Source organism: Dipodomys merriami, unplaced genomic scaffold, assembly GCF_024711535.1.
Source record: "Dipodomys merriami isolate MVZ:Mamm:240054 unplaced genomic scaffold, mDipMer1.0.p SCAF_41, whole genome shotgun sequence".
NCBI lineage: Eukaryota > Metazoa > Chordata > Mammalia > Rodentia > Heteromyidae > Dipodomys > Dipodomys merriami.
The window spans coordinates 8,900,100-8,923,935 of NW_027205715.1; the positions used below are offsets into that span (position 1 = coordinate 8,900,100).

The 23,836-nt window shown below is 38.0% G+C and overlaps 1 protein-coding gene across 4 annotated transcripts in view; it reads right to left on the reverse strand.

Moving 5' to 3' along the window:
• Cdh11 (cadherin 11) overlaps positions 1 to 23,836 on the reverse strand; it is a 145,316-nt gene that overhangs the window by 16,998 nt on the left and 104,482 nt on the right. For all 4 annotated transcript variants that reach the window (XM_069992450.1, XM_069992449.1, XM_069992451.1 and 1 more), the window contains exons 5-11: positions 21,155 to 21,274; positions 18,896 to 19,063; positions 16,880 to 17,067; positions 11,026 to 11,279; positions 5,852 to 5,988; positions 4,514 to 4,647; positions 4,150 to 4,267 (exon numbers count right to left, since the gene is read on the reverse strand). In XM_069992450.1, coding sequence (XP_069848551.1) covers positions 4,150 to 4,267; positions 4,514 to 4,647; positions 5,852 to 5,988; positions 11,026 to 11,279; positions 16,880 to 17,067; positions 18,896 to 19,063; positions 21,155 to 21,274 — 1,119 coding nt within the window. The remainder of the gene's footprint in view (positions 1 to 4,149; positions 4,268 to 4,513; positions 4,648 to 5,851; positions 5,989 to 11,025; positions 11,280 to 16,879; positions 17,068 to 18,895; positions 19,064 to 21,154; positions 21,275 to 23,836) is intronic.

The window sequence follows — 23,836 nt, forward strand, 5'->3', positions numbered from 1 at the left end:
CTGGAATTCTAATATACCACTATATTTCACACTTATCAGATATCATTTGACATAGGTTTGTATATTAGAAAATGAATAAAACTTACTTGATAATGATATTATAAATTGGTGTACAATTTCCAATAGACAGTGTGTCCATTATGTATCATAGGCTTTTTATCTAATGTTTCCACTCTAGGAATCTGTCCTAAAGGACTAATTGGGTATCTGGCAAAAGTGGATGAAACTGAAGCACTTCCAAACAAGGTCAGCCAATGGCATAGAGTGTAAGTTAGGAAGAGTGTAAGTTGGAAAGAACTTCACCAATAAATGCATGCAGGAAAAAGTATATCATATATTAAGTCAGAACAAAAGGGCATGCATTTTACATTCACATCTCTTGAAAGATAGTATATGGAAAAAATGTTTAGAAGGTATACAAATTGCAGTGATTATTTCTTGGTAATACATTATCGTTATTTTAATCATTTAAAAATCTTATTTCTGCATATTTGTGTTTTGTAATTTTCCCACTAAGAATGTGTATTAATAATGCAATAGAAGAAAATTATAAAGTTAGTTGCAAATATATTTTACTGTGATTATTATGGCTGTGATTAAGCTCGAAATTGAAGTCGTTTATCCTATTCTGTTTGGAAAGACAAGACTTTTCCCATGATTACCAGACTGATGAGTTGGATTGTAGAATTTTCCTATCAATAAAGACTGAAAAGTATTCACTAGGAGGGATATGTAATTTATCTTTTGTTTATAACATGTTATATGAACAGGGCAGGACCCTCCAAACACTTACTTAGAGGTAATGTGACCTTGGAAAAGTCACTGCTTCTTTTCTAATGTCTCATGTTCCTACCTCATTTAAAATTGGAATACAAATATACAGCATGCCTACCTTAACAGCGGTTTAAAGAACCAGGTTAAACAAGAGCTCTGAAAGATTTTATAAACCAGTAAACAGTGAATAGATGAGAGTGCTTTTTGTATCCTTTATACGTTTATTGTATCTGCAGATATGTCACATTCTAATATTTCAAAGCGAATGCATCTCAAAACCTGAGTGGACCAAAAAGCACCATTCTTGGTATTAACAAATAGCCCGAGATAGGCTTCAATGTTGAAGAGCTATCTGCTGGCCTACTCTTTTACTGCCTGCTGAGTTATCTTTGAAGTTGTAGCTGTAGAATGGGAAAAATACAAGTAAATAAAAGGCTAATGTGTATGAAGATGGCTATCCCTCTTATATTTCTAAAGACGTCGAATGCTTGGACCGAGTTTAGGCAAGCACAATAGTGATTATTTACATGGAATTATGGGAGTAAGCACTCGTGAAGAAAGTCACTTGATGCTTTTACTCAGCATGATAGAAACCATTAACTCATGTTTTCTATGGAAAACTGTCTCAGCCGAGAAATTTGGTAACCCAGTAGGCTATTAATAGGATGCAGAATGTGATTACTCCTTTTGGATTACTTCAATATGTAATTACTTTTAGAAACTAGTATTAAAAAACTCTATTAGATTATAATTATGGAACTGTATTTGCTTTAAAGTTCTGTGATAGTTCTAAACATGAGAATTGGGTGTTTTTTGCAACTGTTTGTAGTTAGTGATTTCTTGCCAAGCACTAGCAATTCTCTGCAAAGAAAAAAAATGTAACTGAACAGTCTCTTATAGGAGAGAGTAAAGGAGATAAATTATGTGGTGGATTGGTTCATCTATGGAAGTATAATCATGAAAATAGAGGTAGCACCCGCAAACTATTGTGACAAGACAAAATACTTATAACACCTACAGAACAACATGTCTTAGCATCATGTTTCTGGAGGTTAATGATGACTACACATGACTATACACAGAAAGGAAGGTGGATCAGTTAATAAATCCACAAGTGTCTGGTGTGGGAGGTTATCTCAGGATAATCAGTGATCTTGCTAGGAACAAAGACAGAAAAGGGACTTCAGATATAATTCAGAAATTACATCAAGAGATAGATAAAAGTTTGCATACAAATATTTGCAAAAAGAGATGATGAAAAGAGTAGTGGCATTTGAGATGCCCAGATATTTCAGACAACAGAGCAAATCCTCTCATTATTGAAAAAGCCAGGCACATAGTGACATATATTCCTCTGGAATGTTTATCATCAGAGAACAGATATGAGCCTAGGCTTGAGCCACACGGCAGAGAGAAAGCATAGTGTGAAACAGAAATTAAGATGTGAAGATGGAAGGTGCTCAGAGGGGAGGCAGGGGTCCTGATGAACTGAAATACAGATGCGAATGTATCTTAGAAAACCTTATGAAGTCTCTGTGTGTGCTGCCTTGTTCAACTCAGCATGGCACAGTCCCCAACTGCTCACCCACGTGCCAGAGTATTGGGAGTTCTAAGATCACAAGAAATTCTTGTATTACATAGGTGTGACAGCAGAGGTATGCATACTGTTGGGTAAGAGCTACCATTCACCTTCGTCATTTACAGAGTTTCCTCTTGAAGGGGATGACCTATTCACATTAACCCATGCCAAGGGGTAAAAGAAAAATGCTAGCTAAAATACAAAATTAAAGAAGGCTGGATAACATTTCCATTCTAAAGGATAGGGATCATTTACAAAATAATTTATAGAGCTCCTTTAACATGCATATTCCTACTCATAACTTTCTTCATATCCTGGCTCTTTTGAACAAGTTCCTTGTAGAAAGCAAGGCTCTAGGAGACAAAAATCTTTGTCAAATACATAAGGCATTTTAGCTGGAAGTCTCATTTGATGGATGCTTGATTTGTAAGACAATGCATTACACGTTCTAGCCAGTTCAGGAAATAATGAAGTGTGTCAAAAACACATTCTCATCAAAAGCAAACATCATGGGGAGCCCTGCTCCAATTTCATGGGCAGCCACAGTGAAGTTAAGGCTGTAACACTGAGCCTCTCAATGTCTGGCTCTCCTGCAGAGGGATTTGGGGCAGGTTAATCAATGGTTCTGTGCCTCCTCTTCCTCCTCCATAAAATGGAAACAGCAACAATACTAATGTTTACTTATGTTGTTAAGGAAATTAAGTGAACATAATGGGGAAGGATGACGGTGTGGATGCTTGGAGCATAGCTACTGGAGATATGGTATTGATGACAGTCCTAGCTATGATGGAGAAAGTAGAAATCTTTATACTGCTTTTGATCCTATGAGCCTATTCTTAGTCACTGGAAAGACAGTACAGTAAACCTACAATCCTGGACAGGGCTAGCATGGAACTAATGAAAACCATCTGTACTCTGAACTTTCCGTTTTCAAGTTCAGCATTTCTCATTGGTCTGTATTTTCACAGTCTTCTATCAAGGAAAAGTACTTAGAGCCAAACTGTGGCTGACAGTCAAAAGGCTGATTCTTTGTCCCTGGCTCTGGCTCTGCCACCAACATTGCTGGGGGACTACATCACTCCAGGCTTACACATACACAGGCACATGCACACACACATGCACACACACACACACACACACACACACACACACACACACACACACACACGCAATCCACTTCCAATAATCTGCAAGTCTAGAGCCTTCTTCATAATAAAGTAAGAAGTGGAAATCACATTAAATTTTTCCACATTTACAATGGATGTCACACGAGTCTTTTCATGTCCTTCAGCCATTAAATCTGCAACCACCTTTAGGTCTGAATCTCTGCATCCAATCATACTGCATTACAACTATACTGGGAAAGAAAGGCCTGTGCTCAAAAGATTATATTCCCTTACAAAGTTCAGCTAATCTCTCTTACTGCTTTACTTGATATCAATATTCATAAAGCCATGCTTTCCCCTCAAGGATTTATCAAGCTCTTAAAAAAGGAGAGAGAGATAAATAGAGTTTTTTGCATATTGACCCTGTAAGCTGTTCCACTTTTTTCCCCCATTGCTTCATGAATATCAAAGCCATACAAAAATAAATAAATAAATTACAGGGAAATAAAATTAGACTCGCTTATTCCTATGTATCAAATGAGCCCAGAGAGGTGGCATTCTTATTTCCTGTTTATTCTTCAATGGGAAGGCATTATAAAGATTAGTGGAGAAATATCTGTTCTGTGCAATATGCAAGTCATCTGTCTTCCGTATCTACTTCTCCGAATGAATAAGAGCCTTAGTACTCACCTCGGTTATCTCTGACTGTGAAATTTGGATTGTGAATGATTTCAGGGGGCAGACTGAAGATAAATCTTGGTCCATTGGCTGTGTCATCCTTATCATCGGCACTAATTGTAACAATTGGCTGAAAGAGAAAGGTGGTCCATAAGTATATCATGATGACGTCATTGCCACAATCATTTATTCAAAAATTCCTGGCTGGTTACCAAAAAATATACCTGGTTTTAATTATGGAATCTAGCTTCTGAACGAAACAAGAGTAGGGGTTCTCCTTGCATAGTGGGAATTATCTCCAAATGATACTTTCCCAAGCAAACTCTGTTTCTAAATGGACTGCTTGTAGAGCCAGGAAAGGAGAAAGCACCATTACCTGGTTGGAAAGTGGTTTGGTCTGGTCACTCTCACAGATGAAGCCTTCATAAGGGGCAGCAAACTTGGGAGCATTATCATTGACATCAAGGACTCTGATGGCCACTGGAACCTTGGCTTCCTGGTGTCTGTTGTCTGGAAGGAGAAAATGCAGATAGTGAACCCATGCCACCGCATAGGAACACACAGGTTGACCTAAGCTTGCCCTTGGGAATGGAAGGAAATACTTCACTCACTCAGTTGGAAAGGCATGGTACCAAATGCTACCCATTAGGCTTGTATATTTGATGCGCTTTGGGAAGCGACTGAGTATTGAGGATTCTGACCTATTGGATGGGCTATTTCCTTGAAAGACACATAATAAGAGAGCTTTCTTGGGAATTGTGAAAAGTAAGAAATGGAGTCTCCTTGAAGGAAGGAGATCATCAGGAACAGGTTCTGAAAGATGTATCTTGTTCTCTGCTTCACCTTCTCTTTCTGCTTGCTATCTGCCAGGAAGTCTGCAGCTTTGTTTTCGTTGCTTGCTTTGGATGCCATGATGCTCTGCCATACCACCGGCACATAGCAAGGATGCAAGCAAGCTACCATAGGCTGAAACCCAAGGTGAAATAAGTCTTCCCTCCTGTTAAGTAGTTCTTTCAAATACTTGTTACAGCAATGAAAAGAAAAAAAAGTGACTGATACAGGCACTATTGGCATAAAACCCATGGAAAATCTGTACTGCTCAGTCTAAAAGAAGGATTTCAAGAATAAATGTCAGTATTAGACATTGTCAATTCTGCTGGCCTTGATGCACAGCTTTGATTTTAAAGGGTTCAAGCAGAGCCTAATCCCCAGCGAGATTCTACTGCAGTGGTTCTCAAAGTAGGGTCCCCAAGATCAGCATCAAAGCCATCTGAGGAATTCTTGGGCTTCATTCTTGAGCCCTCAAAATGGGACCTAGAAATGTTTGTAATGCCAAGCCAACTATGAGATATTTGGAGTTCATGACTCATGGACAAGTTCAAGAACTACTGGTCTGTAGATAAACAGATCCCACAAGTCTTGCTTCTAAGGATGCTGTTTGGAGTTTAACCAGAGGATCATGAATTTAAAAACTGCTGAGGATTAACTGGGATCTTGCCAAGTATGTGTTTCATTCTGCGAAAGAAAATACAAACATTTGCACTTGCCTCTCTTTCTTCTTAGATAGGTCACTGAATATAAATTTCAAAGAATGAAAAGTATCTATAAGACTAAAATGTCTATCTCAGCTCTTTCATTTTCTAGACGATAAAGAGAGTCTAAAGGGATTACTATTCGGTAAAATAGAAACCAAAACCCTTATGAGAATACTTACGGATTTCTGCTGCAAAGACTGAGATGTTTAGCCAGGGCGTTTCTTCTCTATCTAGAGGCTTTGTAGTTTTAATAAAACCATCCTCTGGATTAATAGTGAAAAACCTGTCGAGGTCAGTATGACGATCAATGGAATACCTAAGCAGAATGCAAATGAAGCAATTAGACCAAGATATTCAGAGCAGCTTAATATCTGAATATTTTCTCCATGTAATATTTAAAGCACCTTTTTTCAATGAATCACTTGAATTAGGTCTTCCTTTTTTAATCAAATTTACTTCTTGAACTTTGAACATGAATCTTTTATAGAAATCATATTGTCACATTGGAATTCTGTATTCAGCACAATGAATGAAGCAACTCTTTAGCATATTTGATTGAGAAGCATAATCACATGTTGCATATTTCTCCATATTTACTACAATCACCCACCATCTGAATATTTATGAAATTGCATTTGGGAAGTAAGCTTGCTTTGCTCCCAAACTACTCAGAAACTCACAAATGCAGAAAACCTTCACCGTTTTGTGGCACATTAAATATTAAACACTTTCAAGTTTATCCAAACTCATCATCAAAGATTATTTATAACTCTTTAAAAAATATCCATTTTCTCCTTATTTAATTAAAACATGTTATCTATATTTTGGATGAATTGCTTCAGTTTCTTTAGTCATAGATATTCTTAGGTTGCTTGGTTCTGAAGCCTATGGTGAAAAATTCAAAACTGTGTTGGCCAGTAACTTTTGTAGCATTCTCTTCCTTTTTTTAACCAAAAAAGGCTATAATGGGCTTATTGAAGCCCATTAAATAGGTTATAACCACTCAACTATGCCAACTTCAAAGAGGAAAAAAAGCAAAGGTAGATCATTCATTCAGATGCTTTGTTTCATAACAGGGCAGTTTCTTAATTCTTAGAAATCTTCGCTGTATTTCCCAAATTTTTTCAGAATGTATGCATTTGAAGGTGTTCGTGGATCATCAGAAATATTAAAGAATATTATAGATATCAAGGACAATAAATATCACAGGTTATATTTTCCCAAATTTACAAATGCTGGAATTTACCAACAGCCTATGTCTAGTGTAAAGACTCCATTAGTAGAGCCAAGAGAGACTGCTCAGTGTCCAGTGAGCAATACTTCACAGTACACACACAAACCATGGGGTGTCTGTGATGTCCCCTGTGGGAATGGAATAGTGTGTCCCCTTGCCTACTGTTCAACCTAAAAATGGCCAGGATGGAGTTTAGTATTTAGTTGGGAATGAGAGTAATATGAACCAAAAGTACTAATAAGTCAAGACGTTCTGTAGTCTAAGCTTGTGGCTTTCAAATTTGGAAAGTGCTAGGTACAAACTTATGTTCTACTAACTCATTATTATTATTTTATTATTATTATTATTATTATTATTATTATTATTATTATTATTATTATTATTATTATTGGAAAGGTGATTTAAGGTCTTTGAACCTCGGCATGCTTAGTTTATAAATTAGAATGGCAATAGTCCTTAACTTCTGCATTATTTGTGAGAATGAAATAAAATAATAATGTTTAAGATATTACCCTCATGCCTCACACACATGAAGGGACCCAACCCATAATATCTGTGTGTTTGTGTGTGTGTGTGTGTGTGTGTGTGTGTGTGGTGTGTGTGTGTGCATTGCTAGAAGCTCTCAGATGTTGGAGAGTATCCTCCATCCTATAGCCAATGAGAATTCATGGAAGGCTGCCAAGGAGGGAAATAATTTATTATCTGAGTCACTAATAAGTAAGCATAGACAAGATGTTCTGAGAAAGTGAACTTGGAGGAAAGACCAGAGAAAATTTAAGGATCTTATATAGTCCTTAAAACATAAAGAGGATAGGATAGTTTGATACCAGGGTGATAAGAGGACTGGAAAGTAATGATTTCAAAAAGAAAAGTGTCAGTAGGACTCAGCAGATATTTGGATGCCTAAGAAAGGTTGGGAAAATCTTAGACATCTTCTGGCTTGAGTGTCTGAGTTGAAGACATGAAAAGAAGGTTAATTTAGCAGAGGGGGACATGCTGAAATTCCTAAGACAGTAAAGACTTGACCCCATGGTAAGCAGGGGTACAATAATGAGCACATGAAGAGAGAAGCAACTGGGTGAAAAATGCATAGCACTCAAGATCAGAAACACAGAATTAGAACCAGGAGAAGATCAGACTCAGGCAGAGAATATGGCACTTCATCTCAGTCACCTCAGTACACAAAGTACATTCCTACAATGCAGTGGACATTCACAGAGAGGTCAAAGTTGAAAAGCTGAGTCTTAGGAAAGCCCCAGCACCTGAACAGTGATCAAAGTCTAAAGAGAGTACCAGAAATGGGGTTTTCTGGGGCATATACAATTGACTGTCACGGAAACAAAGAGAATTATTTCAAGAAGTAAATAAAGTGCTAAACAAAAATGCATCGGTGCTATAGAATCCAGGATACATACGACATATCCAAGCAGCTGAGACCTGTGGTGATAGTGCAAGGCCTTACCTACTTGTCCAACTTTACTAAATACCTTCAAGAGGCAGAGCAGCCTCTGAGAATAAGAGGTCTGTGAATTAAAAACTCAAATGCCCTTTCATAATCGATCTGGCAATTCTAAGAACATGAACCAAAGTGGGTGGGGTGGGCAGTTGGTTCCAGTTCAATACTGAGCATCCATAGATAATTATAGAATTGCAAATCTCCTACAGGCACAGAATAGCTACCACTGAAAACATGACCCAAATAACCAATTGCAGTCATGGATCCTAGTAGATAATGAATTGCAGAGGAAATGAATAGCTTTTCCATGAGTTTTTACGTCATTGTCCCTCTATAAAGGTCCTGATGCACATCAGCTCTCTAAATTACAGTTAATCCATTTAAAACCCATACCGGAAACATCCGTACATAGTTCAAAGGTACAATGAGGGTCTCTGGTTTATTATATAAGGTTTCTTCCTACATGGAAATAATATAATAGTCCCAATCTTTTTGGAGAAATATTTCCATTAGTTGCCAATGAGTTAAGGAATTAAATGACCGGATTAGACCTACAGTAGATTTGGGCTAAAATCCAGTTTCCAAAACTGGTCATGTGAGTTTATGGAAGTAATTTCATCCATTTGAACTCAGTCTTTCCTCTACTTACTCCTAAAGCAGTCACAGCCTAAAAGGCCATCTCTGATGAGTAACTTAAATAACTATATTAAACTCTAAACAGGATATGACGAAGGTCCCCCAAATATTGTAATTATCTTTCTCCAGAAATAAATATTGTTCAAAAATCTAACACAGAGATTCCTTCTATCCTACCATCATTTACTTTAATATAAATGGGCAAACTCAGTTGTTTATAGTATTATTTTCATATTCAACTTTCTTTTTAATGTTTTCCTGATCATAGTGGCTCTGTAGTGAATTTAAAACCTTCTATTGTTACCTACCAATTGTATTGGTACAAGGATGTTTCCATAAGTGTTTCTTTGTGCAATGATCAAATCTAGGCTATTAGCATATCTATCATCTTAAACAGTCATTATTTCTTTGTAAGAAAAATGTTCAACTGCCCTATGTTATAGCTGTCTGGAATATAAAATACCTTATTGATTTGTATCAACCATATTTTCCTCCTTGCTACTGGTCTTAATTCTATCTCTGGAAAAATGTTTGTTTTGGGATTTTATAGGTATTTCCTTCCCAAAATATACTAGAAACCCCTAATATATGATTGCTGAAGGTTTCCTGAATAGATACCTGAATAAGATGCCATCACTTTCTTCTACAATCACTCATACTTGTGAGCTTGATTTTCTAAGACAGGTGTTTCAATAAATGAGCATTAGAAATCTTCTAGTATAAATTATGTTCAGTGGAAAAATGCAGTGATGAACTAGAACAGAAGTCAGCCCATCTTTTCTATTAAGGGCTGGTAAGTATTTGAGACTCTGCAGTACATAAAACCTCTGCCTATACTACCCAGCTCTACCCTAGTAGCATTAGACCTGGCAGCTATAGGTAAATGAATCATGTGACCATCTTCTTTATCTTTTCTTTCTTTTTCATGCCAATCGTGGGCCTTGAATTTAGGGCCCAACATCTGTCTTTGAGCTCCTTTTGCTCAAAGCTAGTGCTCTCCTGTCTTTTGGTAGTTTAGCAGAGATAAGAGTCACAGAATTTCCTGCCTGGGTTGGCTTCAAACCACAATTCTCAGATCTCAGTCTCCTGAATAGCTAGGATTATAGGCGTGAGCTACCAGCACCCAATTTTTTTCTATAAAATTGTATTTTTAAAAAAAGGTGTTGAGAATAAAGTTGGAGGAATCACAGTTCCTGACTTCAAAATTAATATAAAGCCATAGTAGCTGGGCGCTGGTGGCTCACACCTGTAATCCTAGCTACTCAGGAGGCTGAGATCTGAGGATCGCGGTTCAAAGCCAGCCCGGGCAGGAGAGACCGTGAGACTCCTATCTCCAATAAACCACCAGAAAACCGGAAGTGGCGCTGTAGCTCAAGTGGTAGAGCGCTCCCCTTGAGCTGAAGAGCTGAAGGACAGTGCCCAGGCCCAGAGTTCAAGCCTCACGACCGACAAAAAAAAAAAAAAAAGCCATAGTAATCAAAACTAGGTGATAGTTTAATATGGACAGGCAGGCAGATGAGTGAAGTAAAATTGAGAGTCCAAAATAAAACCACATAGCAGTGGTCAACATTCAAGACCATTCAGATGAGAAGAACAGATTTCAATAAATAGTACTGAGATGGTTGAATATCTGCATGCACAAGAAGGAAGTGGATTTCTCTCACTACATGTAAAAACCATTGTGAAATGCATCAAAGGCCATTTTCATTATTTATGCTTTGCCCTAGTTCCTAGGCCAGCTAATGGTTCTTTTGTCCAATATAAATTGAGAAATCTGCTCCTTAGAGAAACGACAGCTTGAACAATCCTAACCAAAAATTTTAGTAACAGAGATGAAATGCAGCTCCAATATTCTCAATCTTAATCCAGCTTCCATTTCATTGGACCTCATTTTATCAGGTCCAATGATTTTGACCTGAGGAAAATGTGTTTTCCACATGGTTTTGCCTCCAAACCCACTCATTCAAGTTTGTTTATTTTGTTGTTGTTGTTGTTGTTGTTGTTTGAAATTATATATCCCCATGTACCTTATTGGGCTGTTGGCAGCATCAGCATCTTTGGCATGAACTCTCCCAACCACGGTGCCAGCAGCTGCATTTTCTTGGACTTCGTGGATATAACTCGGGGCCAAGAACATGGGGGGCTCATCAGCATCTTCTACTGCAATCTTGACTGTCACGGTGTCTTTGAAAGGCCCATTGCTGATGAACTTCGGGTCGATGTGCACGTTGGCAGCCTCTACCTTCAAGCTATATGCTCTTTTGGTTTCAAAATCTACGGGCTGGCAAGAATGAAGAAAAGATTGACACACAATGCCTCAAGAAGCTAATGCAAGAGAAAGAAAAGTTTTATGAGGCCAAGTAAATAGTTCCTCAAAGAGAGAAAAATCAGGGGCTGGGAAGGTGGCTCAGTGGTAGGGCGCTTGCCTCGCATGTACGAGGCCCTGGGTTCGATTCCTCAGCACCACAGAAGCAGAAAAAAGCCAGAAGTGGTGCTGTGGCTCAAGTGGTAGAGTGCTCTCCTTGAGCTGAAGAGCTGAGGGACAGTGCCCAGGCCCAGAGTTCAGCCCTCATGACTGACCAAAAAAGAGACAGACAGACAGAGAGACAAACAGAAAGAAATCAGTATCAATTAACATCCAATTACCTGAGCCATTTGGTCAGAAAAACAAAAACAAAACCAGCCAATTCAATTGCTGAGACATGGAATGTATTTAAGGGGTCATTTTTAGGATCCTGACAAGGAATGGCCACATTCACCTAAAATAAATTTCATATTCTCCAGTAATTCCCAGGTGGCTCAATTTGGTCATTTCAAGCCATCTAACAAAAGGCATTAAAATGCTACAAAAATAATTTTCTAGTCCATGCTGTAGAAAATGAAGATGTTATGTAGCATATCCACAAATGTCACTCCAAGAACCAAGCACAGTCTCATTTGATATTGTCGAATATACACAGAACTCACCTATAATAATCATATTTGCAGCTTCAATGTTTTGTAACTTTCTGACCACCGTGTTTCCCATCATCTGTAACTCTTACCAGCAATATATGTGAGATTACTCAAGGGGGCTTGTGGGTCCTCCAGGGAGGTGGAGCTATTAAATATCTTACTCATTGGCATCATTATTCCTTTCTCTGAATCCTGAACATCTGAAAATAGTGCTGATTTTAACATATCTGTTTTACTTCCCAATAGAGCTGTCGTTGTCTATGATTCTACTCTCTAGCTAAAATGAAAGGGCAGGGTTTTGTTGGCTGGCATTTATTTTTTAGGTTGCCTTCTATTAGTGGTAAGTGAAGCTCATTCTTCCTTCAGAGAAGAATGCAGAGATATGAAAAACATTGCCTGTTTCAAAAAAAGTATAAGCAATACACATTCTACCTAGCTATGAAAGAAACACTGAGAAATAAAACTGATTATAAGTAATCCTTCCTTCTCAACAAGAGGAAATGCAGAGAGTTAAGAAAGGATGAGACATTGAAATCAGAGCAAAAAAGGCAAACCCCAATGCCTAGGAAGTTTTCTAACTAACATTCTAGATGATGCCGAACTATCAAGTGTTTAGGGAAAGCTTGGTACTTGAAGGCAAGCATCTGCCTGCCCTGTGGTTGTCATTTGCATAGCAAACACTGATTTTTGAATAGGCACCCTATTGTGAAGCTTAGATCTAACCTAAATCTGTACAGTTCCAAACCTGGGGTGGTCTCTTTCAGAAAGGTGAAACATAGTCAGCATCCTTTACATTTTATATCTTCCCATCTCTCACTCTGAAATCAGGGAACACAAGCCTCATCCCTGCCACTGCATCATCCCGAGGGGGACCCAGCAGCTTCCTTATCCTTATTGTGTGTTCATGAACAGTGGGAAAGAATGATGTTTATAGATCTCTGAACCATCTGCAATTCCTCCGAATCTGTCATTATTAGACAGAACCCTGAGATAGGATCATGCAGAGAAGAGGTCATCTGTAACCAGAAAAAGGGGAGAAGTTCATTCCTTTCCTTTTGCTAGGGGAGGAACATCACAGAGGAATCCCCTGACTCTTGCGCATCTTTGTTGGCCTTTGTCTTCCCAAATGCCTGGAAACAACTCTCCCAAGTGATCTTCTACATCAATCCTTTTGGCTGAATGCGGAACAGGTCTGATGGATGGCTGGATAACATTTACAAATGTGCTTTACCATTTACTCCCTTTCCTCTTTCCAAAAAGGATTGAAGGTAGTTCCCCATGTGAACATTTATATCCATGTTATGAGTAGCTGGAATAAAGCTAAATGAGGCAACACACTGAATAAGCCATAAAAATCTTAATACCCCCTAGTTAACTAATCCCCACCTCTGAAAATTTCCCCTGAGGGATTAATTCAACAGAAAACCCAAACAAACAATATTCAAAAAATGCACAATATTTGTTCACTGTAATAGAGGGTTATATCTAATCTGGGGAAATGTATACACAAAACACCAAGTCCAACTGTGAGATTTTATTAAGGAAATAATGGTCCATCGATAGTTTGAGATGTTATGTAGTCATTAAAAATGATTATGTATATTATATAACAGCATGTAAAATGTTTATGATGTGACATTAAGTTAACAAATCTGATCACCCTATGATTACAAGCATGCCAAATATTAAGCACCCACATCTCTACACATGTGGACTCAGAATAGAAAGAAACATCAGATATAAAAACGGTTGTGTGAAAATAAGGAGTACTTAAAATGTCTTATAATGCCCGTTTCATGCTGCTTCACATGTTTATTTGGCTGAAAATAAACAGCTTGGAAACTGTGCTGGGATTTCTCTGCAATAGATAGGATTCCCAGTTGGTTAAGGGTATTGCAGTAGACAGATTGGACTTGCATCCTCACAGTTAGCAATCTACCTAAAATGTTCATCTCTTCTAATTTACATTATTCTTCAGCTAACCAATAGAGATTGGGTAAATACTCTGGGGCAAGATTTCTTTTCTCTTGTTCCCCCGTGAAATTCTGGCCCAAGTCAGAACTCAGAAAACATTAGTTTTCAAATTAGTTAAAGAATGAATCCGTTTCTAATTATTTTTCTTTTGACTCTTTCTCCTTTGCTACGATCATACTACATCTTCTGCCTTGCTCAGTTCTTTGGAAGGTCTCCTTTGCATTGCAAACCACAGTTGTGCTATAAAGGTCTCAAGTTCTAAAGACTAGATGCAATCTCATAGATGTAGCCTGTTTTCATGGATACCAGGCCTTCCAGAGTTCGCTTTTCTACCTATTCTCTTCCCTCTATCTTGTCAAGCCCAACTGAATGATCAAGATTCAACTCAAGATGTACAGTCATAAATAGCCATACCTCTAGGACTTAATATTTATGAATGCTGGATTTCAACGGGGGTGTGATGTTAGCCTCCAATCACTCCAAAGATATTCATGAATGACTAAAGCTATTTTTTAATTAAAATAACTACTGGGGTAAGAGGGTGCATGTGCTTACTGACCCCTAGTGAGAAAAACCCCTATGACGCCCAGAACAACCCTTAGAGCAAAGAAGGACCCAGCTTGAAACTTCAACTCTGACAAAGCAAGGAAAAGTCCTCGTATTTTAATTCTCTTTTCACCACCATGTCCTGTTAAACGTTGATCTTCCTATAGCCTGTACTTCCTCTCATGCACCTGAGCTTTACAGCTTTTACCAAGATCTTGTCTGACAAATAAAACATAAAACACGAGAACGCTGTAATTCTTTGTTGGCGAACAAAGTAAGAAATAAAAGAAAATACTATATTAACAGAATATCTTTTTAAAAAAGGAAAAGGATATCTCGAGTGTGGGAATACATGTGTGTAATTCAAGCATTTGGGAGACTTAAGAAAGAGGATCATGTGTTCAAGGCCAGCACACAACAGCAAAATCTTTAAAATGCAAAAATATTTTCATGATTTCCCCATCCTGTTTGATATGATTCAACCACATGTAGTGATTTCCACAGGACTCATAGTTTTACTCTGCTAAACTTACTTTTGATTTTTTTTTGTCTTGGTGGACTTTTGGAACTTTATGCTATAAATTAAAGCAAATATTCTCTTGCAAATGAAGTATCCCCCTACATTGTATTAAACATACATGCCAGAGCTTTGTAGAAGACTGGTTCCTTGCCTATAAAAAAAATGGAGAACTGGGGGAAAGTGCAAAAATTAATCATATGCAGAGAGCTCATTTGCCATATGTGAGTTCCATGGGGATGATTTAGGCATTTCAAGGGTTTAGCGACACGGTGCATGTTTATGCCCTGAATATACTGAACACAGGTGACAACCTTCACATTGCCAACTGTGCAATTACTGGAGCATAGGGAGAATGGGAGGCAGGAAATGCTGATGTCAACGTTCATGTGTCAGTGTCAAGCAGGAGGGAGAGTAATATTAATTAACAAAGTAAGCTGACATCTCAAGGCTGCCACACAGTTCACACAGCTACTTTTCAGAAGAGGAGTCAGAAGGAAAAAAAATACTTGATCCCTTTGTGGAGGCTGATTATACAGCTTCCTTAAGTTATTCCATTCATAGTGACTCATGGAGACTTTTCCAACTAGCTAAAAGGTGATCTCCAATCATCCTGCTCTCTCTTTCCTTGCCTTGATTATGGCAGTCACCTCTTACTTTCTATTTGCTCTGTGTCTCCCACATATTTTCTGTTGATCCAACAAAATTCCCACTGTTTTAAAAGTTCAGCTTCCTGTGACCCCATCACCATCCTCCCAGGATCTACTTTCTCCCATCCCAGCCTTAACTCCTCTCCAGCTACTGGCCTCTTTATTGATTCTGCACATTAAATCTTTATCCGTGTTGGAGTCCAATATTCCCATCACCCCAAGAAACTTAATATTCATGCGATAAATCCAAGTAGAAAATGAAGGCTTGATTAAAACCCAGGTAATCCCATCATTGAATTCACTTTTAACACTCCATTCACTGTGAGTATGGACAGAGTTGATTTCTCAATTGGGGAAAAGCATTTTAGAATCTACTACAACTGTTCCTTCACTTGAAAGAGAATCTTACCTGACTTTCTTTTATGAGACCTTTGTGGCTGAATCATTTTCCAAGTGTCTTAAGAAGAAATTTGTTCCAAAATTTAATAGTTCTGAAGTTCACACCTGTGTGTGACTCTGAGCAGGTCAAACTACTGAATTTGTTTATGGCTCCATCGCCTAACTAATTTGAGATATTTTTGTTCCTTGGGACAATATTAAACACTTCTATGATTGTTTTTCATACTAAAAATAAATGAGATATCTGTAAGAGGTTCAGGCTAAATTGCATTATAATGTTGAGTAACAGATTTACAAACCCAAACAGAAGCGGTTAACACCTCTTTGCAATGAATTAATATAAGGGACATGTTTCTAATGACAGCTGACTACTGTGGAAGGTCCAATGTCACTGTTAACCTAGATCCAATTTTGAAAGAAAAAACAAGAGGCCTGTTTCAAATTCCACCAGAGTTCCATCACTGCAAAGAACCTTGGATGTTTGAAATAAGTGAAGTTTTGAACAGCCTGAATTAACAGATTCCATTTGGCAGAACTAAAGAGGCTCAGGGCTACTTCTCCCAAGTCTACTCTAATCTAGTTCTACCAGAGAACTGTGTCCAAACATAGAACTAGCCAGCAATCTCAGACAGGCATCATCACTACTTTAATCAGCAGAAACAGAAAGAAAATACACTTCTGTTATCTCCAAGTGCTCAGAAATGCGCTGCAAAATGAAGTCAGCGCCCAATTGCCCATAGTTTCTTTTCTTAACTTTCACCCTGTCCCCTGCCTGGTTGTCCGGGAAAAGCAAGTCACAGAAAATAGCAGAGACATGTTCAATTCCTCCTCCAAATTCACCTTTTTGAGCTTCACCACACCCTCCTGGGTTTCATAGTCTGTCGTGATTTCAAACAACTCCATGCCATCTCCATCCACAATATTGTACGTGACTAAGCCATTTTCTCCGATGTCTGGGTCTTTAGCTTTGACTCTCCCAACTTCCTCTCCAGGGACAGCTGCCTCTGACACAGACATCTGGTACACACCTGGAAGAAGAGGAAGAGTTGGAAGAAAGAGGAGAAAAAGATGACATCCTTTTTTTTTTATTATTATTTTGCAGCTGTAAACTTCCAAGTTTGTTTTTTTTCACTGAATCCCAATAAATTTCTCCAAGGATTTGAAATGGACTTTTCTATTGATTAAAAACATGAAAGAAGTGGAAGATAGATTAAAAATAAGAAACTGCAGGTGGCTTGATTACTGTTCTGTATAGGATGAAATAATTGGCGAAATATGAACTGAGGGGGTCCTTGCTCACATAGAAGGAACAATGCTTGTTACAGTCCTTAACTTAGACAATGATTAAAAACCAGCACCACTTAAATATATTCAAAGGGCTGGGTTACCATGCTTTAAAGAGGGTCAATAAGTTCATTCAGGGGACAGCAATGGCATTGTGAAGGCCAAGGGAAAAACAAAAACAAAACACTCTTTGTTTAAAAATAGTTGAGGGATCCATACTTATTTTAAAATCCAATGTTTTATTTTACCTCTCAAAGTTATATCTGTTTCAACTCTCAGGCTCTCTTCTTAATCTCCTTCAACACCAGCTCAAGTACAACATTCTCTGTAAGCTTTCCTAATGGGTAACCTTTCCACATTCATATTTGCTTACTGTGTCTTAGGAATTTAGTATGTGTCAGGCACTGTCCTAGCCCCCAAGAGACTTTAGAGTAAGCAAAACAGTCAAGATTTCTCTTTTAAAGAGGCACAGAAGAAGGAAAGAAAACCACATGTGTGTGTGTGTGTGTGTGTGTGTGTGTGTGTGTGTGTGTGTGTGTGTATTCACTCTGATGTCATCACTAGGAAACCAAAAAATAAATTTCATTAAGAGATGTTAGATAATGAGAGAGTATGTGTTGGTTATGTGTAAGTATATGATTGTGTGGGTCTGCTGGTAGATGTTTGACTCAGTGTCTAAGTTGTGTATATGTGAATGGGTATGAATATGATGTAAAGAGTTTATCTATGACCATATAAGATATATGTGTGTGTGTTTGTGGATGTGGATGAATATGAGTGTAAACATATCTTCTGCTAAATATACATAGAAGGAGAAGAAGAAAAATTCATTTAATAGAGTCTGATGAGAGAAGACATCACATTCTACTGAAAAGAAAGAAAGAATGAGACAAGTGTGAATATCTAGGGAATAAAACATCACAGGCCAGGAAACAACAAATGTAAAGATTGCTGAGGTGTGGCATTGTGATTATATATAGAATGGCAAGAACAAAACTGTGGCAAGTGTGCTGTCTGGTAACAAAAAAGAGTAGGTCGAAAGTTGGGGAGTTGTGGCAGAAGCACAAGACATTGAAAAGAGTTGGTGTGGGAGTGAAATCCCAAATCTGACATTTTTCCTGTCATTATCTTGGCATTTTCAGGATCCTCGGTGTGAAACACACCACGCAGATGCAGCATGTAGAAACCTTGGCCCTCCTGCTAAGCTAAGTGACCTCTTCAGCATTAGTTTCCTCTTATATGACTTTTGTCAGTTATAGCACTCCTTCGGTGTTCATATTATTTGGCTTTGGGTATTTCCTCTTTGGACTTGAATTCGAGGTAATCTTAGACTTTCAGCTGGAAGGCACGGTGGGACAATCTCTCTGTAGACAATTACCAACATACAGAAAGATTACTTTTGTTGGGACTGTTATTTCTATCTTGGTTTTGTCCTTCACAAGGATAATATAAAGAGCTCCAAGAGGTGTAGACATTTTGCTTGAGGGCTGGATGAAATAGGCATGGGTTAAGAGAAGATGAGTCGTTATATGTGGCAGGGTTGAACAGTGAAAGCCAAGCCAAACTACTTACTCTGTGGAAACTTTGGTGGGTTGTCATTGACATCCGTGAGTGTGATCGTCACTTTGGTTGTCCCTGAGAGTCCTCCCATGTGCCCACCCATGTCCTTGGCCTGAATCACCACGTGGTACTCCTCCTTGGCTTCCCTGTCCATATTGGGAAGGGCTGTTCTGATGATACCTGCATAAGGGAGCAGAAAATATCACCGATATTCACTTATAAGAATACCACCATGCTGGGCACCATGGCTCACACCCATATCCTAGCTCTTCAGGAGGCTGAGATCTGAGGATCACGGTTCAAAGTCAGCCCCAGTAGGAAAGTCTGTGAGACCCTGAAAGACCAACAAAAAGACAGAAGTGGAGCTGTCGCTCAAGTAATAGAGCACGAGCCTTGAGCAATAGAGCTCAGGGAAAGCACCCAGGCCATGAGTTCAAGCTCTAGTACTGGCACAAATCATACACACACACACACACACACACACACACACACACACACACACACACAGCACACAGCACACAGCACACAGCACACAGCACACAGCATAATACCATAAGGAAGATGTCTTAAGTACTACAGAAGAAAAAAAATGAAAAGTCTTTTGCCTTCAAAAACATTTCAACAATTGCAACCTAAAGCAGCTATTCTTGAATAACCACAGCATTTTCAAGCAAAATCATACAAGTTTCACAGGCAACAATTTTCTTTTATTTGTTTCTCTGAACATTCAAGTAAAAAAACCTCAAAAAATGCAACAACAACAACAAAAAATCCTGGAGATTGAGATATTTGAGTGCCCAATGTATGAATAGCTATGATTTACTATTTTTTGGATTTCTTTTAGAAATCTATCCTATATGCAATTATTAGAAATATATCTATAGTTCATATGAATTATAAATTAGAGAGACATATTTCGTGCAGTAAATTTAAAAGCTACTATTAATATTTGAAAGAGTGAACCAATATGGGTTAGAAATATGTACAATGCTTACATAAATACCATCAGTTAATACTAATAACAATAATAAATTCATGATTGACTATTATTATCTTTAAGTAGTTGTACAAAGGAGTTGTCATATAACAAAGCAATTTATGAATATAATGCATCTTGTTCCTGGAATATGATTCTTGAAAACTGCTCATTCAAATCCCTGGGGTATGTATGGAAGTATTTTCTCTGTCTCTCACTGTATCGCCTCTCTCTATGTATAGATACGATACAATTTGCACTAGATACATTAGCCCTTATTGTTTTCCTCCCATTGTTTGAAGATACTGAAACTCAATGGACTTTATTTTCCTTATCTGTTAAATAATTTGTAGGTTCAAATGATAGTAATTAACCATGAACCTTTGAGACAAAAAATAATAATAATAATCCAACTGTTAACATCTCAAGAACTTAGATGATCTTTATATTTCTTTATCATTGCCTGTGATGAAACCATAGTGGATGACTGAGTAACTCCATAAATTGTGGTCTGGAACAGTGTGACTATAATCAAATGTATTCCTGCATGAAAAACTTAAAGGCAAATCAACAAAATACTACATATATACATGAATATACAAATTTCAGTGTTAACCTAAGTAGAGATTCTTTGTAATTATCTTTTTAAAAAGATGGCATTTCTTGCCAGAAAAGATAAGGCCCTTGAGATAATTTAAATGAGCACATTTACAGAATGTTAGTGTTTATTCCACTTGAGAATCAAAGTTGGCTTAAAATGAAGTGAAATATTTTGGTTTGTGTTGTTATTTTATTCAATTGAGGGGGGCGGGAATGGGGGTTGGGCATCTCTTTTCATTTTCTAAACTTCTTTTGGATGCCAATGTCCACTGAGAATCTGCCAGCTCAGCAGGAGAGACTAGGAGTGGGCTGTTTTTCAAAACCTCCCAAATATTAACACCTCCCATTTACACCATGTCCAGTGGTGTATGATTTGAGAGCTAACTGATTATCTCAAGCTGCGAGCTCTAATTCTGTTCATTTTGGAGACCCACAGTTCAAGACTTTTCTGCATGTTACAAGTATGTGTCATTATTACCTCGTGACTTATGGACAGAAGTGTTAATAAACCATCTTCACACCACATCAACTCTGTGCCCAACAGAGATACAAATTGTCTAATCGTTACCCTGACACTCTAAGGTGACCCTCTTCATACCCTTTTCCTATTTGAGGAAACTGAGGGTCAAGAGGTTTAATGAGCAGGCGGAGGTTGCTAATTCAGAAATCACTGTGACAATAACATTCTCTAGTACCTGTCTGTGCCTCCACTGAGAAGTAGGGTTGACCTTCCAGGATGCTGTACACTAACTTGGCACTATTTCCATAGGTGGGATCATCTGCGTCAGAAGCCGTCACCTGGATTACAGATGTCCCTGAAAAAGAGGATTGACTCATGAGTGACACTCTACCAGCTTTTCAAAGTTTGCAATGTCTCATTTTAAAAGAAGGGCAGCATCTCAATTATTCACTACTGTCTGAGATTTTCTTTTATCATTTATATTTTTTATTATCTTTAAAAAGTTGTGTAAAGGATTCCAACTCAACATGTCAGTTTATGAGTATAATACATCTTCATCAAGTTCCTTCTTTTGTCCTTCATCTCCTCCATCTAAAACCCACTCCTATTTTCCTATACTTGAGGTACAAAACACCCATCCATCTTCTCTTTTGTTTTCTGTCTCTTTCTGATTACTTGCAGTTTAAAACTAAGCTTTCTATCTTCTTAACCTATCCCACTATGCTGGGTTTCAATAATAATAGGAACATTATTGCCAAAACATTCTACGACCTATGCAATAGAAATGTTCAGTATGTCAAATAATTAAATAAAATCTTCCCAGAGAGTATAATAAATGATAATTAATGATGAATTGGTTTTCATGAAAAGGACAGAGTGCAATCTTCCATCTGCAGTAAAGCAATAAATATATCTTTTTATTGTTGCTTTGCATGCAATAAAATTGCTGATAATAGTATATTTTAATTAATTTATGGCTATAAATATTGTGCAGAATGTTGTTCCCTACTGGCAAGACAATTACCTCTTCCCACCTCTAATGGCTCTGGAAGCCATGTAGCAGGAACCATCAGCAAACACCCAGTGAGAACTAAGGCAAGCAATTGTGGGTCCAAAGGAAAGAACACCAGGGAATTGAAAGAGAATGGGATTCCATTTACTCAAAAACAAAAACAAAAACAAACACTTTTGTTCCTTACTGGTCACAAGTAACAAGAATCTGGACAGAGCATGTAGGGTCTCACAGTGAGGAGAAACAAACTGAAAAGAAAATGGGCAATTATCTAGCTTTCTCGCATTATCTGGCTTTCTAGCCTTATCTAGCTTTCTAGCATTATCTAGCCTTGCTTTGGGTCACACTCTATGTACACGCCAGGATTTGTCTACTGGGCATTTTTTTTTTACAGCTATTTTACTTGTGGGAAATCTGATGTGAGAGATATATGGCATTTTGCAATTGCTTTCACAAAGTTGTTTATTACCAAGGTCAGGACTCTAATCCTGATCCAGGGAAGTGATGAAACCCAAATTCCTTCAGTGACATTTTCAGCACGGAAGTAAGTTTGTAAAGTAGCCCTTACTTTCCAGAGTTGTCAGAGGATTTCATTTGATACACACGCTAATCTCACTCTTTTCTAACTACTCCTCTGCAATTCATCATCTGATGTAAGCTATCCTTTCTGAGTGCTTCCCACAGGAGGAGATGGAGATGTACAATCAAGTAAAAAAAAATGTGACATGACTAAGGAAATTGTTCATTTTTTTGTGTTTAATTTACATCAAGCACTTAACCACTCCCATATTTTCTATCTGTTTGGTTTAACCTTCACCATAGTCCATGACCCTGATTCCATAGATGACTATATGACATCTTAGAAAGGTGGAAGAACAGACTGGGTACATGTGGTTGGTCAGTGGTACAGCAGTGATTCAGTCCCAGTGCTGGGACAAAGACTACACCTTCATAATCTGTGATAGGAAGTCTAGCTGCTGTCCCTAAGCATCCAAAAGCCCCAGAAATAGTAAAAATACTCCTAGATTTTCTATATCTATCTATCTATCTATCTATCTATCTATCTATCTATCTATCTATCTATCTATCTATCTATCTATCTATCTATCTATCTAATCTATCTATCTATCTATCTATCTATCTATCTATCTATCTGTCTGTCTGTCTGTCTGTCTGTCTGTCTGTCTCTCTGTCTATCTATCTATCTATCTACCTATCTATCTATCTCTGTATCATCTATATCTATATTTATATCTATGATGTCTGCTAGTTCTTATGAGAATCCACAGGTGAATATGGAGATGGCAAAGGTCTAAGTAGGGAAAAGGAAAAAGAAAAAAGGAAATGGCTCAGCTTGGCTTTCACAAAACATGAGAAGACTATGACCTTACTTGGAAGAGAAAGACACTATTTCCGGTCTAAGAGGCTCCAGAATCAAAGGATCTTAGATTTTAAGATCACACAGATGCTTAGTGTTTAGTTTCCTCATTTATGAAATAAGCTGTTATTGTGTGTTTGTTTGGTGCCAGTACTGTGGCTTGAACACAGGGCCTGGTCACTGTCAGCATTTTCACCCCAGGCTAGTATGGTGTACCTCCAGTTTGGCTTTAAGTGGCTAATGATATGCTTCATTTGTCTTTACTGCCCAGGCTTGTTTCAAACCACAATCCTCAGATCTCAGACTCCTAAGCAGCTAGGCTTAAGGAGTGTGAGGTACCAGAGCGTGGCTTGGGCTGTTTGTTCTTAATAAAGTCATGTGAGTTCATCTGATCAGACTAACATCTGATCCAATCAGTTCTGTTCACCATGTGAGAGACATTTTAAATGAAAGGCATTTCTCTCAAAAGGCCACAATTATGGACAATCTAGAAAGTCAAATGAAAGTGACTGCCAGGGGAAATTGAC